This window comes from Aptenodytes patagonicus, chromosome 4, assembly GCF_965638725.1.
Source record: "Aptenodytes patagonicus chromosome 4, bAptPat1.pri.cur, whole genome shotgun sequence".
Lineage (NCBI taxonomy): Eukaryota > Metazoa > Chordata > Aves > Sphenisciformes > Spheniscidae > Aptenodytes > Aptenodytes patagonicus.
Genome location: NC_134952.1, coordinates 66256415 through 66275173, shown reverse-complemented (window position 1 = coordinate 66275173; position 18759 = coordinate 66256415). Strand labels below are relative to the sequence as shown.

Sequence of the window (18759 nt, the reverse complement as noted above, 5' to 3'; positions counted from 1 at the left end):
AAAACACACCTAGTAAAATTACAAAACTCATATATTTCTTAATACAGATATTAATAGCCATCTATACAGCCTAGGCAAAATACACGATGCTATGGGCAAAAGGAGAGGATTTCTGTCACTTTCCAGCTTGCAATAAAAACATTACTTTGAGAAAACAAGCCCCCATACCATAACTCCAACCACTCTTCTATTTTCCTCAACTTTTTCTTCCCTTTGTACACATCCACTATAAATATGCACAAAACAGAGACAGATACGCTCACGTTCAGAGCTCCAGATGTGAACTGCTTTCTGCTGTTGTAGTAGTACAAAGATATTCTAGCATCAGAAGAACCCTTAAATTAGTTTACTCTCCTGATACACTTGGAAAACAAAATAGTTGATTTTGTAAATGCTGCAAAAAGACAGAGCAATCTCAGTGACATCTGGTGACTGCAGACAGCAATCATCCATCTTTTCTGACAAAAGATTTGTTTTTCTAAGTTATTTACACGTACCTCATTCATATTGATCAGTAATCACCCAGTACAATACTGTTACTTCATGTTTACATGTTATTAAACCATGTGGCATTTTATGAAAATGCTAATCAGTCAAGACAAATGCATTTAGATATAGACAAAATATGACTGAATTTAATGTTATTAATGACTAAACAATATATTACCTTTCTAAATGTTTATAGTGCTGGACAGAAGCCTGCCATTAAGTCATGGATACTGTCCCAGGAATCAAATGGAAAGAATTCCAGTAGGTTCAATCGACTTTTGATCAAACTGTTGCTGGGCAGCTTTCTTTGATGAATGTGCGATCAACTTAGCTAGGCAAAATAACTGAAGAAATAGCTGCAGGAATTGTACAGGTGAAGATTTTGTTACACTCTGTCTGATTCAGCACCACTGAATTCAATAAACCCTGCTATGTTCATTTCAGCAAGTATCAAGTCAGCCCATAAGTTTCTGGAAAGTGCATTTTTATGGTTATTCCTAGCTTTCAGCACAATTCTACGTGACATGACACGTAACCTGATAGTTACTGTGTTGCAGCCCCAAAGCACCCAGACTCACAAAATACCCACAAACCCAAATGAAACCACACCAAACCTAAATGACAGAATTAAAGAATTCAGCGGCACAAAGCAGCACTTACGCAGCAACACTCAGAAACCCAACCAAAAGCTGTCCTAGTCAATAAGTAATGCTTCATTTTCTATGCTCAGCACCTCCCTGGTGCTACAACCCTTGTTGAAGGGTTGGGTGCCAGGTGAAACAGTGCAGGAATGACAGAGGTTCATTCAAAAGAGAAAGAAGAGCCCCATTTATGAATTTGCTGTTTGGCAGGAAGCTTCTCACTGGCTGCAGGGTCGAGGAAAAGAGCAAAAGGTTAGATCAGGTGAGAAACAGCTCCTGGGATCTGTTCCTGGCTCTGCTGTTGACTTGACAGCTACTCTTTTAAGCCACACATTAGCTTCCCTGCTGTAAAGCAGGGATTCCTTCCTCAGAGGGCTCCTGTGAAGCCGTATTTAGCACCTATGGAAGTGCCTGTAAGACTTCAGCTGCAAAGTGGTACAGAAGTGGGGGAAAAAACTGAAAGGAGAACTGCAGCTTTTGCTGTTCCCCCAAAAAAGCCTTGTGTCTGTCTTGGGGATTTGCTCAGCTTCTTATAAATTGTGGAATTAGTAACTCTTGATATCCAATGTCGCAATTCTTGGCAAGTCCATCAGCTGCTTATTTTAGGCTCTGCACACAACAGAAGAGGACTACTAAAGGTATCCAGTAGTTCTTGGGTGATAGCAACAAAACTGACCAAATCAGACAGCAGCTAAAAGGCAGGAAGGGAAGAATAAAAGAGCAATTTTCAGCAAGAAAAGGAACTGCTAAGAATAAGCTGCACTAAGATCAGTGCTATTTGCTATATTCAGTATCCAGAAATGAGAAGACAGTTGAAAATGTTAGGTATGAAACTATAGCTGGGTAGTGAAGACTAGGGGAGAGCATGAGAGGAGGTAAGATAGTATGCGGTATCAGAGCAGAGGAAATCTGCAAACAGCAGCAAGGTTATTTACTTTAGACAGAACTTAAGTTTAATTCTAAATAATCTACAGCCCCATATTAAATTTTTATTTAATGGAAATACCTCCTGTTTGATAATACCTGTCAGAAACGCTTTTTTTAATGCATTAACCAAATAGAAAACAGTATTGGTAAACTCCTCCCATATCTTTGCATAAAACAGTTGCTATGTTTTGCCTCTCCGCTTCAGAAATGACAGAGCAGAAGAGTCCTGAGACTGCTAGTGAAAAGTTCTACTGCACTTCTTAGTAAAGCAAGTAATTTAAAATAAATAATAGATCTTCTGTGGAACCCAGAAGGAGTCCTCAACAGAAGATGCACATATGCATGTATGATAGCCACATATATATTTTGGAGAGGGTATAGGTGTATAAAAGGTATATATCTTCATGTTATAAGGGTGTGAATTAGTCAACAATCCTGAAGGTTAATTAAATTTAGTGGCTATTTCTCACATGTATTGTTGTGACTGAGTTCCACTGAGAAAACATTTTATTCTAATCACTTTTATTCTCCCAGCCAAGTAATGATATGACATAGACCGTTTGAATAGCGAGCATGTCAGTAAGGGGTACAGGATCTGAATTTATAAATAAAACAGAACTGTTTAGCAATTCTGTGACATAGAAAGAATAGAAAAGCAAAACCTACCATCTAAGATTAAATTCAACGTATAAACATTGTGTGCATGTGGACATGCGTATGTTGTTTGCACATGTTGCTTACATATTTATGTAACACATATATACACACCTACACGCAAATCTTTCCACTCAATTCAGCACTACTAGTGCCTTAAGCAGATAGGTTTGGACACTGTGATCTATGAAAGATAGAAGTCAACTAGAGAAAGTGTAGAGAAAAGCAGTAAGTTTGAAAGATTGAAAGATGCGGGTAGTGAAGTTCAAAAGGAAGGAAGACTGATTAGGGATGCGATAATGGAATTTACATGAGCTAAAAGCTGCCAGAAAGAAAGATGGAGGAAACTGTTCTCTGTGTTCTCTGGAGACAGGACAAGAAATAACAGAGTTAAACTGCAGCAAAAAAAAGATTTAGGCAAGACAATACAAAAAGCTTTTTGAAAATAAACAAGGTAGCCTACAGAGGTTTTTTTGGAACGGGCAGTGGAAGTATCTCTTAGGAACAGTTTTAGACACAGTTGATTTTGTTCGTTGGACATGAGCACGAGGGGCACTTGAGGTTCCCCCCAAGCCCCACATTTCAGGCTTGTATGTTGTATTAACTAATTCTTCACAGGACAAGAGGAAGCACTAAGTGAGTGACACCCTGAAACACAGGCACTCTAAGTAGCCTGCACTATCAATGGGCAACTATTATCCTTGGACAACTTCAGCTGTCTCCTCAAAAGCTCAGATCAAATAATCACAGGAACTCATCTCCAGCTTGCTTACTTGCTGTGATTATTAATAGAGCGCCAAATCTTAGCCTTCTGAATTCTTTCCAAGAACACTAACCAATAAACACTGAGCAACGTGTGTGTAGTCTTCCTCATTTCCCTTATGCTCAGAACTGGTGACTCGTTTTACCTCATTCTTTCAGTATTTCATTCAGTTGAAAAAAATTGTCAGGCGCACAAAGTGATGAAAACCAGGAAATCTACCATTTCATAAAACAGCCTCATCTCAGAGCAATTTTTAAATAGGTGCTATACTTGTTGGTGCCTAACAATCCAAAAACAGTCAAAGGGGTACAGCAAAAGAAAAACAGGTAAGAAATGGCAATTTTGTACGTTTGGAAATGTTTTACATAAACAATAAAAGCCTTCCACATAGGAAAAACAGAACATGGAATACAGAGAAATCCCTGAGTAGTTAATTCCTGAAACCAGCAACTACAATGTTTCTTGATCATAAATCAGACTGCAACTCACCAGAGAGATTTAAGAACGAGGATTTATCAGGTACTTGTCAGGGCCCCGGATTTCTTTTTGGTGGTGGTACAGTAGTTTGGTAAATTAAACCTGCAAGTCCTATACTTTGTTTGCTACTCGTCAAGAACACAATGGATTGTTTTCAATATCTTACTTCATCGATGTCAAAATCCAGGTGCAGTGCTAGTGCTCTAATATTACCATCCAGCACTCTCGTTAACTTCCTCTGTTGTTGCCATGTTTCCCCTTGTCCTGTCAGTTACTAATGATGCATTCTTGTTCGAACATCAAGTTAGCAAGTGAAAAATGAGAATGCAAAAAAAATATCTCTCTGAAAATATGCAGAGAATACTGAATTAAATGATTTTACTTTGAGGAAAGGCTCTGCAGAAGGCCGTTTTACCCATAAATGCTACTGGAACACTGTGCTCAAAATCTGGGCACTTCAAGTCTGCCAGTGAAACTGTACCTTCACAAATATGTATTTCTGTGTACTGGCAGTCACAGTTTGCATTTCTGTGAAAAGACTGCTGATGTGAATTTTCCTCAGATAAAATGAGTTGTGATTTTTTTGTGACAGGACTTTAAGAATCTGTGTTTGAAGACAACTTTCCCTTCTCATCGAACTGTCAACCAAGCTTGTCAGCAAGCTGTTCTAATGTTATCAGACTTCTGAAAGGATAAACTGCCAGAGTAGTTACCAGATGCGTACATGGGGGGGTGCGGTGTCGTGTGTTCAACAGATGGATACGTGCTAACATCACCAATTTTGCTTATATCATCTAGCAGAGTGTTAGTTCAGTTATCCATCCATAAGCAGTATAATAATAATAGTGTGAGATAAGCCTCCCCACCTACAGGAATATAATCTGTAACCACAGATCTTTCCGTAGAAAATACCAGAACAACTATATCTCAAATAGCAAGCAGACCAATTTTTAAGTATTAACGTGACACTGGAGCGCAATTAATCAGGGTCAACCCATTAGAAGCACTGGGTTTCATAAAAACTTCTTAATTGGTCTACATAACTGCAAGTGTAGCCCAAGTGCTTCAGCTATCTCCATTCTCTTTTTGTAAGTACAGAAAACGCACTGAAGTTATTCAATGGGGCTGAGTACCTGAAGGAGAAGGCTGTCCTTTTACTACGCCATTTTTAGTCTTTTCTTCAGAATTCATTACTTCTTTGTAAATGAGTTCTGGAAGAGAGAATTGCAACAGTTACAAATGGGAACCAGTGCCTGTGATCAGGAACAAAACAGCTATCATGAAACACAGTGTCGGAGCCCTCCCATGAGCTCCCTAGGTCTGCCCTACCTTGTCTTCGTAAGTCTGACAGCTCTACTCGCCTAAGATCTCTCTCTTCTATTCCCCTCCTCTCCTATCATCTCTTTTTGGAGGTGAATTGAGACAAATAGGGTTAAACTAGAACACATGAATTGTTTAATGCTGCACTATCTAGAAATGAAGCAGCACAGTAATACAGTGCTTTTTACTGTGGGTAAAATTCTGATGCATCGTCCTGCTGAACAGTAATCTGTTCTCCAGATGATATCTTTAGATTTCAATGAAGCACTGGAATCTGCACCTCCTGTGTTAACATTAACCTGTGTAGATAATGGTAGTCCTCAGGACATTTCTTATATTTTCACTACCAAAGCACCAGTTTGTAAGGTTAGTGTCAATTCTTCATGTCAAAGGAATTCTTTTAGTTTTGCAGAGATGCACTTGGCAGTGGGACGTGGCCGTTTTGCCACTGAAATACCCCTTCCCATATAATTCTAAACCGCGATTACCTTTCCATTCCTCGATTGTATGTTCCCTTTCATCCAGCTGTTTATCATATATCTGAGGAGGAGGCTGCAGGAGAGGAACAAAGCTACTTAGTCGATTGTCTGTTATATTGTAAATAATTAGGAGTAATTATTTAAGTAAAGATAAATTCTCTTCTCCCTCTTTGTTATCCATCCTGTACATGCAAAAACAGATGAAACATTTGAATATTAAAGGGATTAACACTTCTGGAATTCAACTCTTTATGTAGAAGAAATCAATATACTTCTCCCTTTTCCTGTTTTAAACAAGAGGCATAGTTGCAGTTGACATAGAACCCAGGTTAACAGTACCATTGTGCTTATACTGAGCCCAGAAACTCCACACACGGACTGTTTGCACTGGCAGAGAAAGTACTGTCAGAGTACCAGACAAATACCAATCCTGATTAATTAGTAGTAATATTACTATATTAATTTTTAAGTTGTCCTTTAGACATCATACTCACTGCTATACAAAAATCTCAGAGTAACTCTAATTTTGAAGTAAATCTCCCTGCCAGAATTTCTGATCCATGTTCCAAATTCCAGTATACATATTTTTAATAACTCTGCTTTGACCAGAAAGGTTTCTTCTTTTTTTTTTTTTACTTTCTTTTTTAGTTGATGAGAATGTCACAGAAGTAGCAGATCCTGGAATTTACTGAAACAAAGGCAACTAGAGTTTCCGAGAGCCTGAATACCTGCTGTCATTGGGCAACTAAGCCATGGATTCATTGTGTCTCCTGATGTTAGCTGCCAAATACAGCAGCCAAGCAAGGCAGAGGACTCTCTCCTCCTTCCTTCTACCAAGAAGCTTCAGTATCCAAGGTAAGAGTATCTAATGCAGATGGAAACAAGATCTCCAATACTTTTCTCGCTCATAAATATTTCCTCTAACTTTCATCTTGGGCACTAGGCCATTGCATCCCTTTCAAAACATCCTACAGTTAAATGCACATTTAGCAAGCTGTTTTCTGATTCACTAAGAAGTTGAGAATTTGCTCTTAGGACTCTAACACCATCAGTCCATTAAGCTATTTGCGTGCTACAGATACAACTGAGAAAGTAATAGCTCAGTGACGTAATATGGACCAGGAAAATTATATGATAGCTGAACTGGACAAGTCCACTGAAAACAGGAGAAGTTCCTGCAGAGTGACATTTGTACTGGGGCTAAAAACAAGGGAATTAGGTGAAGTCCTGGATTACCAAGTCTCATACCTGAGAAGGTGCCGAGAGGGAACCTGAAACACGTGCCATGAATTAAAGTGAGTACCAGGTCTCAGCAGGGGTACCTGAGGTTTTGCTACATCAGCAAGGTAAGACACAACCACATAAGAAGTCTGTGTCCAAAACCAATGCAGCTGTTCTCTTATTCAGCATAACAACCCTTCTCAGTCCCTTCCAGTCAGTCCTGAAACTTAAGACAGATTCAACCAAAATCGATGCAATCTCCATGGGGACTCCATGTTTCTGCTAATTGTGGTATCAGGGAGCTGAATGCTACAAAAGAGTGCAGGTGAACCTCACCATTGACCAGTGGGATGTGGTAAGCAAGCTCCACTCCTCCAGCTGAGCCTGCTGGACTACTGCTCAGCCACTCAGCCAGCCCTGCAGCCTGCATTTCCTACCAGGGGAAAGCAGAGAAGCTGGCAAAGACAAGGAAATCCTGGGGGGCTAGGAATTTACAGGACACTTACAGGGGCTGTCAGCTCCACTACCTAGCTGGCTCTTGGCTTTTATGGTAGCAATAAGGGAGGCATTTGGCTGAGCTGTAGTCTGACTCACGGTGACAGACCCACTGCTTCTTTGTCAGGTGGAAGGAAAGCAGGTAGACCAAGTTGGACAAGAATATCCTGCAAGTACCTTTCTTTCTAAAAGCTTCAGGGAGGGGCTTACAAAAAGCACAGGCTGTGGGTAAAATTGCTCCTACCAAGTGGAAACACTCCTTTTACACCTTCCATAGAAAAACAGGGGTATTTCTCCCCAAGCCAGAAATAAGAGGATAGATTCCTTCACTACTTCAATTCCCAAACACAAATTACAGAATCAAACAAGTGATCAGATGCACATTCCTGTCCTCAGTTCACACAACCACAAAATCTTTGGCTTATGTCTCTCCTAATTTATTTCAGCTACATCTTAAGCAGGCATAATTGGCTAATAGGCAACAAGAAAAGAAGCAGTAATTATTTCCTGGATTAAGACATTCTGGAAACGAAGACATTTTCCGGGGAGAGAGCCCAGAATAATCTAATTTGTCACCAAACTCCTGTTTTGCTATGGAGACAATCAAGGGAGAACAACCAAACTCTGTACTTCACACACCACAGGATGCCAGAAACTGCACCTGCACAGTGTTCTACTGCTGTACCAGTGTTTATACTGCAGACCTTTATTTGTGAGCTAGCAGAACCCACAGCTATAAAACATGGCTCTCGGCAGGAACGCGAGAGCCAAGGGTAACAAATATTCAGTGTGATAATGACATGAATAAATCCCTCCTCTTCATGCAGGCAGGATCTATAACCTCTAAAGCCTGTGCAGAACATAGGTGAATGGAGCTCCGCTGAGAGGCCAGGCCAGTGGCTCTTGCTCTGGGAGAAGTGAAGCTTTCCCATCCAAATTCCCTGATATAAGGAAATGAGCCCTTATGATGTATTTTCATTGATTCAAGGCACAGAGCTGAGCTCAGAATACCACAACAGTTTCAGGAATGAATTTATTTTCCCACGATCCTCATTAATCTTAATGAGAACCACAAAGCTTAATACATTGTTATCAACCTAGACAATCCCCTCCAGGCTGACCACCCATTTTCTGCTAACTTGTTTGTTTGGGTTTTTTTTTAACCAGTTTCTAAAATTAGAGGGAGGAAGAGAGGTTTTTAACACAAGTATTGTCACAGCAATGAAGCAGACAGAGCAGCTCCCATACCTGGGTCCTCCTGGGCACCTGATTTCAGTCTTGGTGCAAAGGTTGGCCTAAAAATGACTTTGCTGCCTAGCTCAAATGCCTTAGAAAATGTCCGAGTTCATCATTATTAATTTTCTATGTGGATGCAGCTGCAGTATAGACAGTCTTATAAATCCTTCATACAGCACATCCCAACGGAGACTTACATGGTTTAGTTTGTATAGGTTTCAGAAAAGTATAGTTAAACTAGCATTTCATCAAAGCAGAGTGTGGATCAAGCCTATGGGTGGCAGCATCTAGCTTTAGTTTAAGGTAGCCATTTTCTCCCCAAATCAGATTGATTTGTAAGCAATTGCATTGGCAACGATAACAAAGAATAGAATCTATTTTTGGATGCGGAAGAGAAGGAATGAATTATATTTTTCTTGTAGATATTAAAATAATACCTTGTTTCAGTGGTTCTTGGCTTTTACATTTTACAAATGGATTTTTAAAATATTTTTGCATTAAATTTAACATTCATTGAATATAATAAAAATTACAAAAAAACCCAGAAAATATCCACATGGACCTTTTTCTAAAAAAACCCCAAAACACCAAATTAAACCCCAAAACCCACAAAAGACAGTTTTTTTCATGTGGTCAGATAAACGTCAGGAGACTACTAGATTTGTTAAATACCTAGAAAGGTATTAATATCCAGGGAGGAAAAGCTTTTCACTAGGGAAAAAAGCAAAACATGTTGATGCTGATGTATTCTCAATTTTGCAAAGCAACACGGATTGGTTTGTATGCCACTGCTAGAAAGCAAAGGGGTGAGGCTGGACCTCACACTTGAATAAATCCTGCCATCTCTGTCCCTGCCTCTGCAGACCTAGTGCCAGCACAGTGAAGACCTTGGGATGAGCTGTTTTTAGAAAGCTTGGCAGGAGCAAGGCTTGATTCTGCATCTGTTCCCAGAATCACAGGGTCTGGAGCAGTAGTTGTGGAGCAGCATACAAAGCAACGATAGAATTGGCAATATACAAATAACAGAGGCGATGGAGGCTGTAAAAATTAATGGTGTGAGGTTAAACAATTTGTTAAATGGCCTAGGTCCTCATAGCAGGTGAATATAGAAATTCCTTTGTGTTTTCTACAGCCTAGTTTGTGTTACTGATACCATTTATATATTTATTTTTGCAGTGCAAGGTGAAGTACACCAATGTGCTGTCACCAGAGGCCTGAAGTGTCTTTAGCTAGAGAGGAAAGTGTCAAGGGCCTTGGATTTCACCCTGTATTGCCCAGGAACTCCACAGTGGACTGGGTATGATCTCAGCTATGGGTATGGAACAAGAGATACCTCTGTGCACATTTGTTCCTTGGACTCTTTGTAGAGCCTTTTGGAAAACTCCATGCATAGTATGCATCAAAGAAACTGTTGTCTGAGCTGTTTCTGAAACAGCTGGACTGTAAGGATACCATGCAGCAGGAGTCAAGATTACTTGGCTACACACAGATGACTGAACAGCTTGCAGATACGTACAACAGCAAGCTGGAAAAAGCTTTAGTTTGGTTTGGAAAAGAAAAAGAAGAAAAGAAATGCCTCTTTCTTCTCTAACCACTACTTCTCACTGACTTTAACAAAGATTGCTGCAGAAGCTATGTTTAGCTTCCATAATTAATCAGCTATAAACGGATAGATGTTGCTGACTGGAGGAAATATCTGTGCTGGTGTGCAAAGCAGAGCTGCAAACTTCTTTTGTGAGACAACAGATGTGCACCATCGACCTCTAAGCAGAAAACCAAACCCTGTAACTGATTGCTAAAAAAACCCTGTGGCAGATCACCAAAGAGTTTAAGTACAACATCTATACACACCGGGCTAGGCAAGAGAAAAGAATACCAGAGAAGATGCACAACCTGACAGCCTTGATTTTGCCATGAAGTGTCACCTGTAGTGAAGGTGACACCTTCTTTGAAGTGTTGTTTGCCAAGGTCACAGAGCTCTCCAGAAGCGCTTCTCCATCATCATGGATGCTCAGCACTCACAGGTAAAATGAGAGACGGGTCTTTTTTTTTTTTTCTCCTTATGACAAATTATGAAGTTTGAAATTAATTTGAACAGACTGTATTTAACAGCTGGTCATAGGTAGTTTATACCGGGCTAAGACAATACAGCAGCAGTTTCTATCCTGGACAGGACCTCGGACTGAGAACCGCAAACCAAGCTGTCTTCATAAGCATTGTAGGAAACAGCATCACATTAATAAAAGGTAACACACAGAAAAATGAATGATAATTCACAGCTTAGCCCCTCATTGGTGGTCCTAGATGCAGAGATACCCTAGTGAAATATAAATCCTATGAAAATAAAACCAATAACAAAAGCAGTGTGAGTTACAGTGAATAAAACCCCACAAAATCTATCACTGTTGTAAAACTCTGTCAACATAGAGATGCTTAAAAGGAATATTTTTAACATCTGATCTTTCTGTTTTCGAAGAAATCTCTCTTCTAATGGATGGCATATGTCAGATAAGAAGCAATTACTACAGGTACAGTAAAATCTAAGACAAATTTTGAAACCAGTTAACAGAAAACATCAGATAATCTATGGCAAATTTTGCTACTAGATTTGTTCCCATGGAATGGAACAATACTGTTCCCAAGTAGGAACCAATATGAGATCACATGGATATTCAAAAGGTTCCAAAACAGAGTCATTTATAGGTGAAGAAAAAATGTGCAAGATTAAGTCCTCAACGATTGCCCCTAAACAGCAAAAATTTCTTCCAGAAATGTGCAAGCAACTCTTTTTGGCCAAAAAATACTTGGTTAATTTTTTATGAAATAACATAATAATTGCAAAATTAAGGGGAGGAATAGAAAGCAGCCACAGTCTTGCATAAGAATGTGACTTTGATACCAATAAGTAGGTATCTCTCCCATTCAAAATTATTTCTAATGCCAAAAATATGGAAGGTATTAGGCTGGAGACGAGGCAGCTCAAGCCAACGCAGTCCTAGAGAACAACGAACATAAGTGTTCTGAAATTTTATTTCAGAGCCACCCAAGTGGCAATGCTAAAGCTATTCTAAAGCACATGTCTAGGAATCCATTCTGTTCACAAACATTTTAAACATTTTGGGATAAAAACAGTGACATGCATATAAGGCAGCATCGCATAAACATTAGGGGAGATACGAAAAATTAAGTATCAGATTTGGGATTTATTCACAGATCATCTCAATGAAGGATAAGAATGTATAGCAACGTCAAAAAAAGCAGCTGTGTAAATGAAAATGAAGTCTCAAGCACAGACAGGGAAACAGAGAAGCTAATACGTCATCTGGGAGATACTGAGATTGTCTACAATAAAAAGGATAGTCTACATGTGAAGGCAAGAGATGTTGGACGTGTCTTCTTTCCTAAAAGTAGAACAAGAGCACTTTGAGGGAGAAGAGGTATCATGTGTCTCATTTATTCATGATAATAGTCCAAATGCTGTTATGTAGGTAAAGTAAATATCATAACACGAGAGTAATAAAAATAATATTTGTTTAAAAGTGAAACTGAGACGGTTTCTGCATATAACATACAGGAAAAAGGAACCTTTAACTGAAATATAAAACAGAGAAGGTCTATAGGTTCCTATTCTGATTTTACAATAGATTTGCTGTGTAATATTAGTAAATAATACTTTTTCCCTTTGAACTCTGGTTTCCCTACATATAAACTAGGTGTGAAGATTGGTAACAGATTTCAACAGTTCCTAAAATCTTGGGAATTCCACACAATCATAAACACACATTATCGGTATGTTTTCATATTTTTTAAAAACATGTATTTTAGTTATAATTGGTTGAATACAAAAATTATCTTAACTGTGAGTAACACTATTCAAATTAATTTCAGAGCAATGATGTATGCTCTGGAGAACCTAACACCATGACTTTATTATCAAAGATACTGTGGCAATCTGAGTGGGCTCAGAAGAAGCTTATGTCAGACATAAGAATTTCCTCTAAATCCAAAATCTAGCTTACCACTCACTCCACAGGCAAGCTTAAAAACTGTGCAAGGCCTGTTTCTAAATGTAAAGATGATGACTGTTTCAGAGCTATTGAGGGCTTTGGATTTGGTTTGTTTTTATGTAGAAGTCTGTGGGAGAGTCACAGTGCTGTTTGTGTAACCTTCTGCTGTTAGTGAGTAGCAAGTACCACATCTAGTAACATATCATCTTCCTCTCTCTGTCAGGGAATCACAATATGGCATTTAAGGCCAGAAGAGTTTAATGCTGTTACACATCGGGGGGAAAGGGTATTGCATTCCTACCACTTCCCATTTGTGTTACAGTCTTTGCCCATTAGAATGAGACATAATAGTTTTATTGCCCCCATAACAGCCTGTGAAAGACCATAAACTTTTAATAGACTTATAAAAAAGGACTGTAACTGTCTCACTAGTCTACTTTTTAAATGGACAGAGCTATTTTATCTGTTTCCCTCACATTCATAATGCTGTAAATCTGGGCAGATGTAGAAGGTCGTTACCTCCAGGTTAAACTTTGACACCAAATTCTCTGCTTATTCCCTGAACTGTCTTCAGTGCTCTTCATGGTCTACTCAAGCACACACTGACACTTCATGATATTGCAACAACTCACTTCAAAATTCCTGTCACATTAAATGCTTTCAGTTACCTGTCCTCCTAGGCCTCTGAACCAAATGAATACTGTACAACGGATGCCTATCTGCTTTTGATGAAGCCATTTACTGGGGAGAAGGAGTAATCTAACTAGACAGCTAAGTTAACTAAATCCCCCCCAGTGCTATACTGGTTGAAAATGCCATCTTGTTTAATGCCCCGTATCCTAATTTCTGTGTTATCCCTGCTGTACAGGGTTATTGATAGTGGAAGGAATCCTGCTTCATGTTACACACCATGGGAGGAGGACTCAAAAAAAGAAAAAAAAAAAAACAAAACCAAACACCCTACTACCAAACCTTTAGTCACATGATGAAAGACCTCACTCTGTGGAAAAATGCATATTGAGTGCTACAAAAGAGAGAGTGCAGCGAATGTGGGCAGATGCAACACAGTGCAGGCTTCTAAGTCCCAGTGGGGCAATCAGGAAAAAGAGTGGGAAGTTAAGCACAATGCAAGTGACCAAAAGCATCTCCATCACTCATTTTCCTAACGCTCTCTTGTCAGGTTCCCTGGCCTGCATATTTGCAGGGCAGTCTGTGAAAAAGCAGGGTTGCTTCATAGAGCCTCGTCACGCTGCAAATCCTAAAGGAGAATTCATTAAGATGCCAGCTGGTCCTCTGCAAACTTTCCCTAAGGAAGTGGCAGAATATTCATCTTTGCTAGTCCATCCTTTCTCCCATTCCTCCCTCTAGTCCATCCTTGCCTGCCCACTTTGCAGTCAATAGCTAAGGCTCCTGTTGTACCCGCTGGCACATAGCCCATGAAATAGACACAAATCTCTGAAGCTGTGAGCTAGTGGGGTGAAGTGCTCATCTAGGAAGAGACAAGGCCCACTTGCAAATGCAAAGGCAAAGCAAAAACTGCAGTTAGTACCTGTTGTCTGTGATATAGAAAGACAGAATGTAAAATCTGGCTTACGGCTTTTCTTCTCCCTTCGCCAGGAATCAACAGAGCTATTACTTGAAATCTAATAGACAGGTACAGCCCCAAATACAGTGTACTTCCTTGTGTAAGGGAAGAGAGGAAAAGATGAAGAACACTGCAGTACCTGGTAAGCTTCTGTAAAGTGCTCCTGATCCCTCTACCTGACAGAGGAGTTCTGATCTGCCTGTTCATCACACCCGGAGTGATGTAATTCAGCTTGGGTCAGAACCCAGACAACAGAGAATTGAAGTGTTGAGCTTTTATTGAGTCAAAGACGACCAGGCTTTTCTTAAATTTCTGTCTCTAAAGCTTTGCTGTCAGACAGGAAAAAGAAATGTAGACACCCTGGATGAGACCAGTTGCAGAAGCCAGATTGACACAAGAGAAGACTCACTGAATGCAATTGTAAAAAAAATATTCATAGGCTCCAAAACAGTATGTTTGTAAAATGCAGGAGCAAGCAATTGCAAACTAGTAAGGCTCATGATTACCTCAAGGAAAATCCACAAAAAAGAGGGGGAAAAAAAGGACCAAATCAGATGCTGACTAACTGCGGCATTTCTAGTGAAATACAAAAACCAAATGCCCACCTAAAACCTGTTTTAACAAAAGATCATCTTGGGGTAAAGATACCAGGGGACAAATGCTTCAAAAATGGCCAACATAGTAAAAATAGCACTTCCGAATTTCGACATGAAATAAGCAAAAAGAATAGAAAACAAGAGTAAAACTGAATACTCAGAGAGCACAAATGCAAAACCCATTAACTGGTTTATCAGCTAACTGAAGCAGCAAAGCATTAGAATAGCCCAGTCTCCTGATAATGAAAATATGAGACAATACTTTTAAGAAACAGAGAAGAGTTGAACAAATGTTGCAAAGGACATTAGTTTGAATAAGAATGGCTACTGTGCTCTATATCAGCTCAATCTCTTTCCATCGCTTTACTGTTATGTAAGTTTGCAAGACTGTCATGGAAAGAGAAAATATCACCACCTCTTCCTTGGGTTGGAAATCTTCCAGACAGGAAACACAAACAATTTCATGCAAATTATTACACACTGAGAACAGAAACTTTACAGTAGCAGACTCGCCTTAGGCTGATACACATTTGCGTAAACCTTTTGTCAACCTATTCCAATCACGAACACAGATCCTAAATCTGTACGTGAATAAGGAAAAAAGGGGTTAAATGGTTTGAAAAAACTATTTAGACTGTAGTCTTTCATTTGCTTTTGTCCTTCATTTATAAGAGCTGGCTCCCAAACACAGCTAAAATAGGTAGGCACAAGAAGTTGAGACCACAATGGGACAAACTCTTAACTGCATTCAGTGAAACAGTTAATGATCAGTATATATTTCTCTACCTTTCCCACAAGGCATTTTTATAAGCTTCACAAACTACAGCATAGTTTGTGGACAAAAAGGACCTAGACCAGTAGCATGAGGATTTCAACACTTCAACAGTGCTTTGATCTAGAATCGTCTTCTGGTTTACATCTAGAAGCAGGTTCAGCTGCAGAACTGAGGTCCAGTGGCAGATGTAAATTCTGTTTTCCACCTTCCAAAATTCAGTGGGCTAGATCCAGAGATCCATTAGAAAAGTCACTGATGAAATGTGCTGGTGCAGTTGTTTCATAGCACACATTAATAAAATAGCTTACCAAGACAGGGAAAAATTACTTGTTCCATTCAAATTGGAATGGGAAACTTAAGACGTACACAACCTGGAAGAATCAGACTGCAATCTGTTCTTCGTACTGATGTCCCTGATGGTTTTTTTTGCAAAAACTAACACTAATGAGCCAGAAAACCATTTTTAGGTTTTTACATGTCATTCAAATACTACTTCTCTGTGCAATTGTACCCTAGTATAACTTCTGCGGTTTAGTTCAGTATTAATTCACAGAGTCAGATTATTAATTGAATCAGCAAAAGTACCTACCTCTCAAAGAGCTCATTTGTTGGACTTTTTTAGATGAGTACCAGCTCCCACCCCTGCTACAAAGTTGGCAAGATCTAACAAAAATACGTAAGATGACAGTCATTTCCCCATTGCCCATGACATGCTTAATGCATGGCTTTAGCAAATGTTTACTGAATTTGATCCTAACTCTTCTGCAACTGAAACAAGGCGGATATTTCAGTGAAGTATTTATTTGAGAGAGATGCAAAGACTCTTGTGATAGTAATTCAATTATTTATCCAATACCCTTAATAATACAAAATTGCAACAAGTAACACAGAAGTAGAACAAGGGAATTAGCAAGATGCAGAGCCTGGGGCTTATGGCATAATATAAACTACTGCACAAAACTGTAATCATTTAAGACATCAGATGTCAGCACAGTGTTACAAGATACTCCAAAAGGTATTCTGGATGTTACACTAGGATCCCCTGGTCTATGTCTGAGGTCACAGACAGATGGACACAGACTGTTGTGCATACCAACACAGCTTTTTCCAAGAGGAAACAAGTTACCTCATGCTTGAAGCACTAAATCACTTGTGTTACCAACAAACAAGTTTATCACATACAGGTACCTTGCTGTCTTGTAAAGAACTAATAGCCAATTAGATATCAAGTGTTCAGCCAGGAGTGGCAAGTTGTAACACGGATGCACAAGTAAAACTTTCTCTCCAGTGTAGCAACAACTACTCCTCGTAGAGGCACTGCCAGTTAGTAGCAGTCCCAGAACCTCAGGACACTCTTTTGAGAAAGAACAGAAAGCCACCAATCTCCCATGAATCTGTTTGAGAAACTTATTCCATCATCGAGAAAACGCTGATAAAAAACACGGGCTGACTGCACTTCAACAGCTGAATCAAGAGGCAAAGAAAATCCAACTGAGTTAAGTTTTCTCCGGAAAATAATTAGTAAATGATTCACAGCTAGCCACTGAAGGTATGTCAGCACGAACAGATGGAAATTTAGAATTTAATAAACTGTTAATCACGAAAGGAAAGTCCTCCAGTTTAACTTTCCCTCTGAAAATGAAATTGGAAAAATAATGAGTGTTAAGTGAAGCCAGGCTCTTTCTAGAGTTCCTAGCACTCTGACAAAATACAATGAGTATTTATTAATCCCATGTTCTTCTATTTAGGTTACACTGCACACAACCTGATCCTTCCTGGTTTTTAACCTGCTGTGATCCCAAGAGAAGAAGGGTCTCTGTACCATAGAGTGATTGGTGTCAAAGCAGTTCAGTAACACTTCACTGTCAAAGCACTCATGAAAAAAGTATTAGTATGATTCTATAGTATGTTACTGACAAGATATAGCATGTTTTGGAAGAGAAAACTTTGAAGCTAAGAGAGACAGAGCAGCTGGGGACACTGATGTTCAGCTCATGTTAACTACACAGTAACTGTGCAAAGAACCAGGTGGGTGAAGAGAACAGAGGGTTATCTAAAAGGATGCAATTCAGACAAAGATGCAAACTACAAATAACTGGGACAAAATCGAGCATTTGAAGTTGAACATTTAAAGGCGCTGTTCCTTCCTCACAGGACGTCCTCTGTTCTTTGAGGTGCTATGAGAGCAATGACAGTTTGGTTTTCCACTGCTTTACACCTTCTGTAGTCATTTACTGAGCAATGAAATGCAGCCAACAGTGAAAATGCAAGGAATGTGATTTGATAGCGTGTGGCACCACGTTTGTACAGGTATCTAAGGTGATAGGAGGTGTAAGTCAGAGACTAATGCCTCAATGAACTAGAATGTAATTACTGCAGGCTTCTGAGAGCTAGTGGGCTCATTAGATTCCAGCCAATTCACCTGGCAGGCAAAATGAATAATTATTATTCCTGTTTTACAGTCATGATCCAGAGAAAGGGTGTGGTTTGTTCTAGATCACATGAGGACTCTGGTACAATCAGAAATTAAACCATTGTCTCTTCAGCCAGAGATATACCCCTGATGTGTGTCTGCATAAGAGGACTGTAATACGAGGTTCAATATCAGCTGTAATTCTAGGCATGTGTGGCAAGTTTTTCCTTCTAAAAGGGCAGCCTCATTATGACAAAAACTCAACCTCCGCTTCAATCTGAAATACAACTAAGAGCATACATTTAGAAATTGGGCAAATCATTACATCGAAATATCCACTGTACCAAATTCCCTTCCTGTTCTGCATTAGAAGTGGCTCTCCATGGTTAAATTCACAGGCAAAACACATCTAAAGAGGGACCCAAATCCGAGTTCTGACATCAGAGTAGTTCTGTAAAACGGAGTTAAGAAATGCATGGAAATACAACAAAAGTATCTGACAATGAAATGAGATCTTCAAGAGGGACGTGAAACTAAAATGTACATGCCAGGGGGTAAAATATTGCAGCGTATCAAATGTTTACGCTTCAGACTGGTAACTTTTTTCTTGAAGAAAACTAAACAGGACACAAAAACTAAAGGTTCTCTAGATAGCAGAACCATCCTCTATAAAGCACTCCG

General features: G+C 39.4%; 1 protein-coding gene across 8 annotated transcripts in view; it reads right to left on the bottom strand.

The window, feature by feature from the left end:
- Positions 1–18759, bottom strand: part of MAPK10 (mitogen-activated protein kinase 10) — a 179067-nt gene that overhangs the window by 16902 nt on the left and 143406 nt on the right. For all 8 annotated transcript variants that reach the window (XM_076337018.1, XM_076337026.1, XM_076337020.1 and 5 more), the window contains 2 exons: positions 5760–5823; positions 5085–5162 (listed from right to left, as the gene is read on the bottom strand). In XM_076337018.1, coding sequence (XP_076193133.1) covers positions 5085–5162; positions 5760–5823 — 142 coding nt within the window. The remainder of the gene's footprint in view (positions 1–5084; positions 5163–5759; positions 5824–18759) is intronic.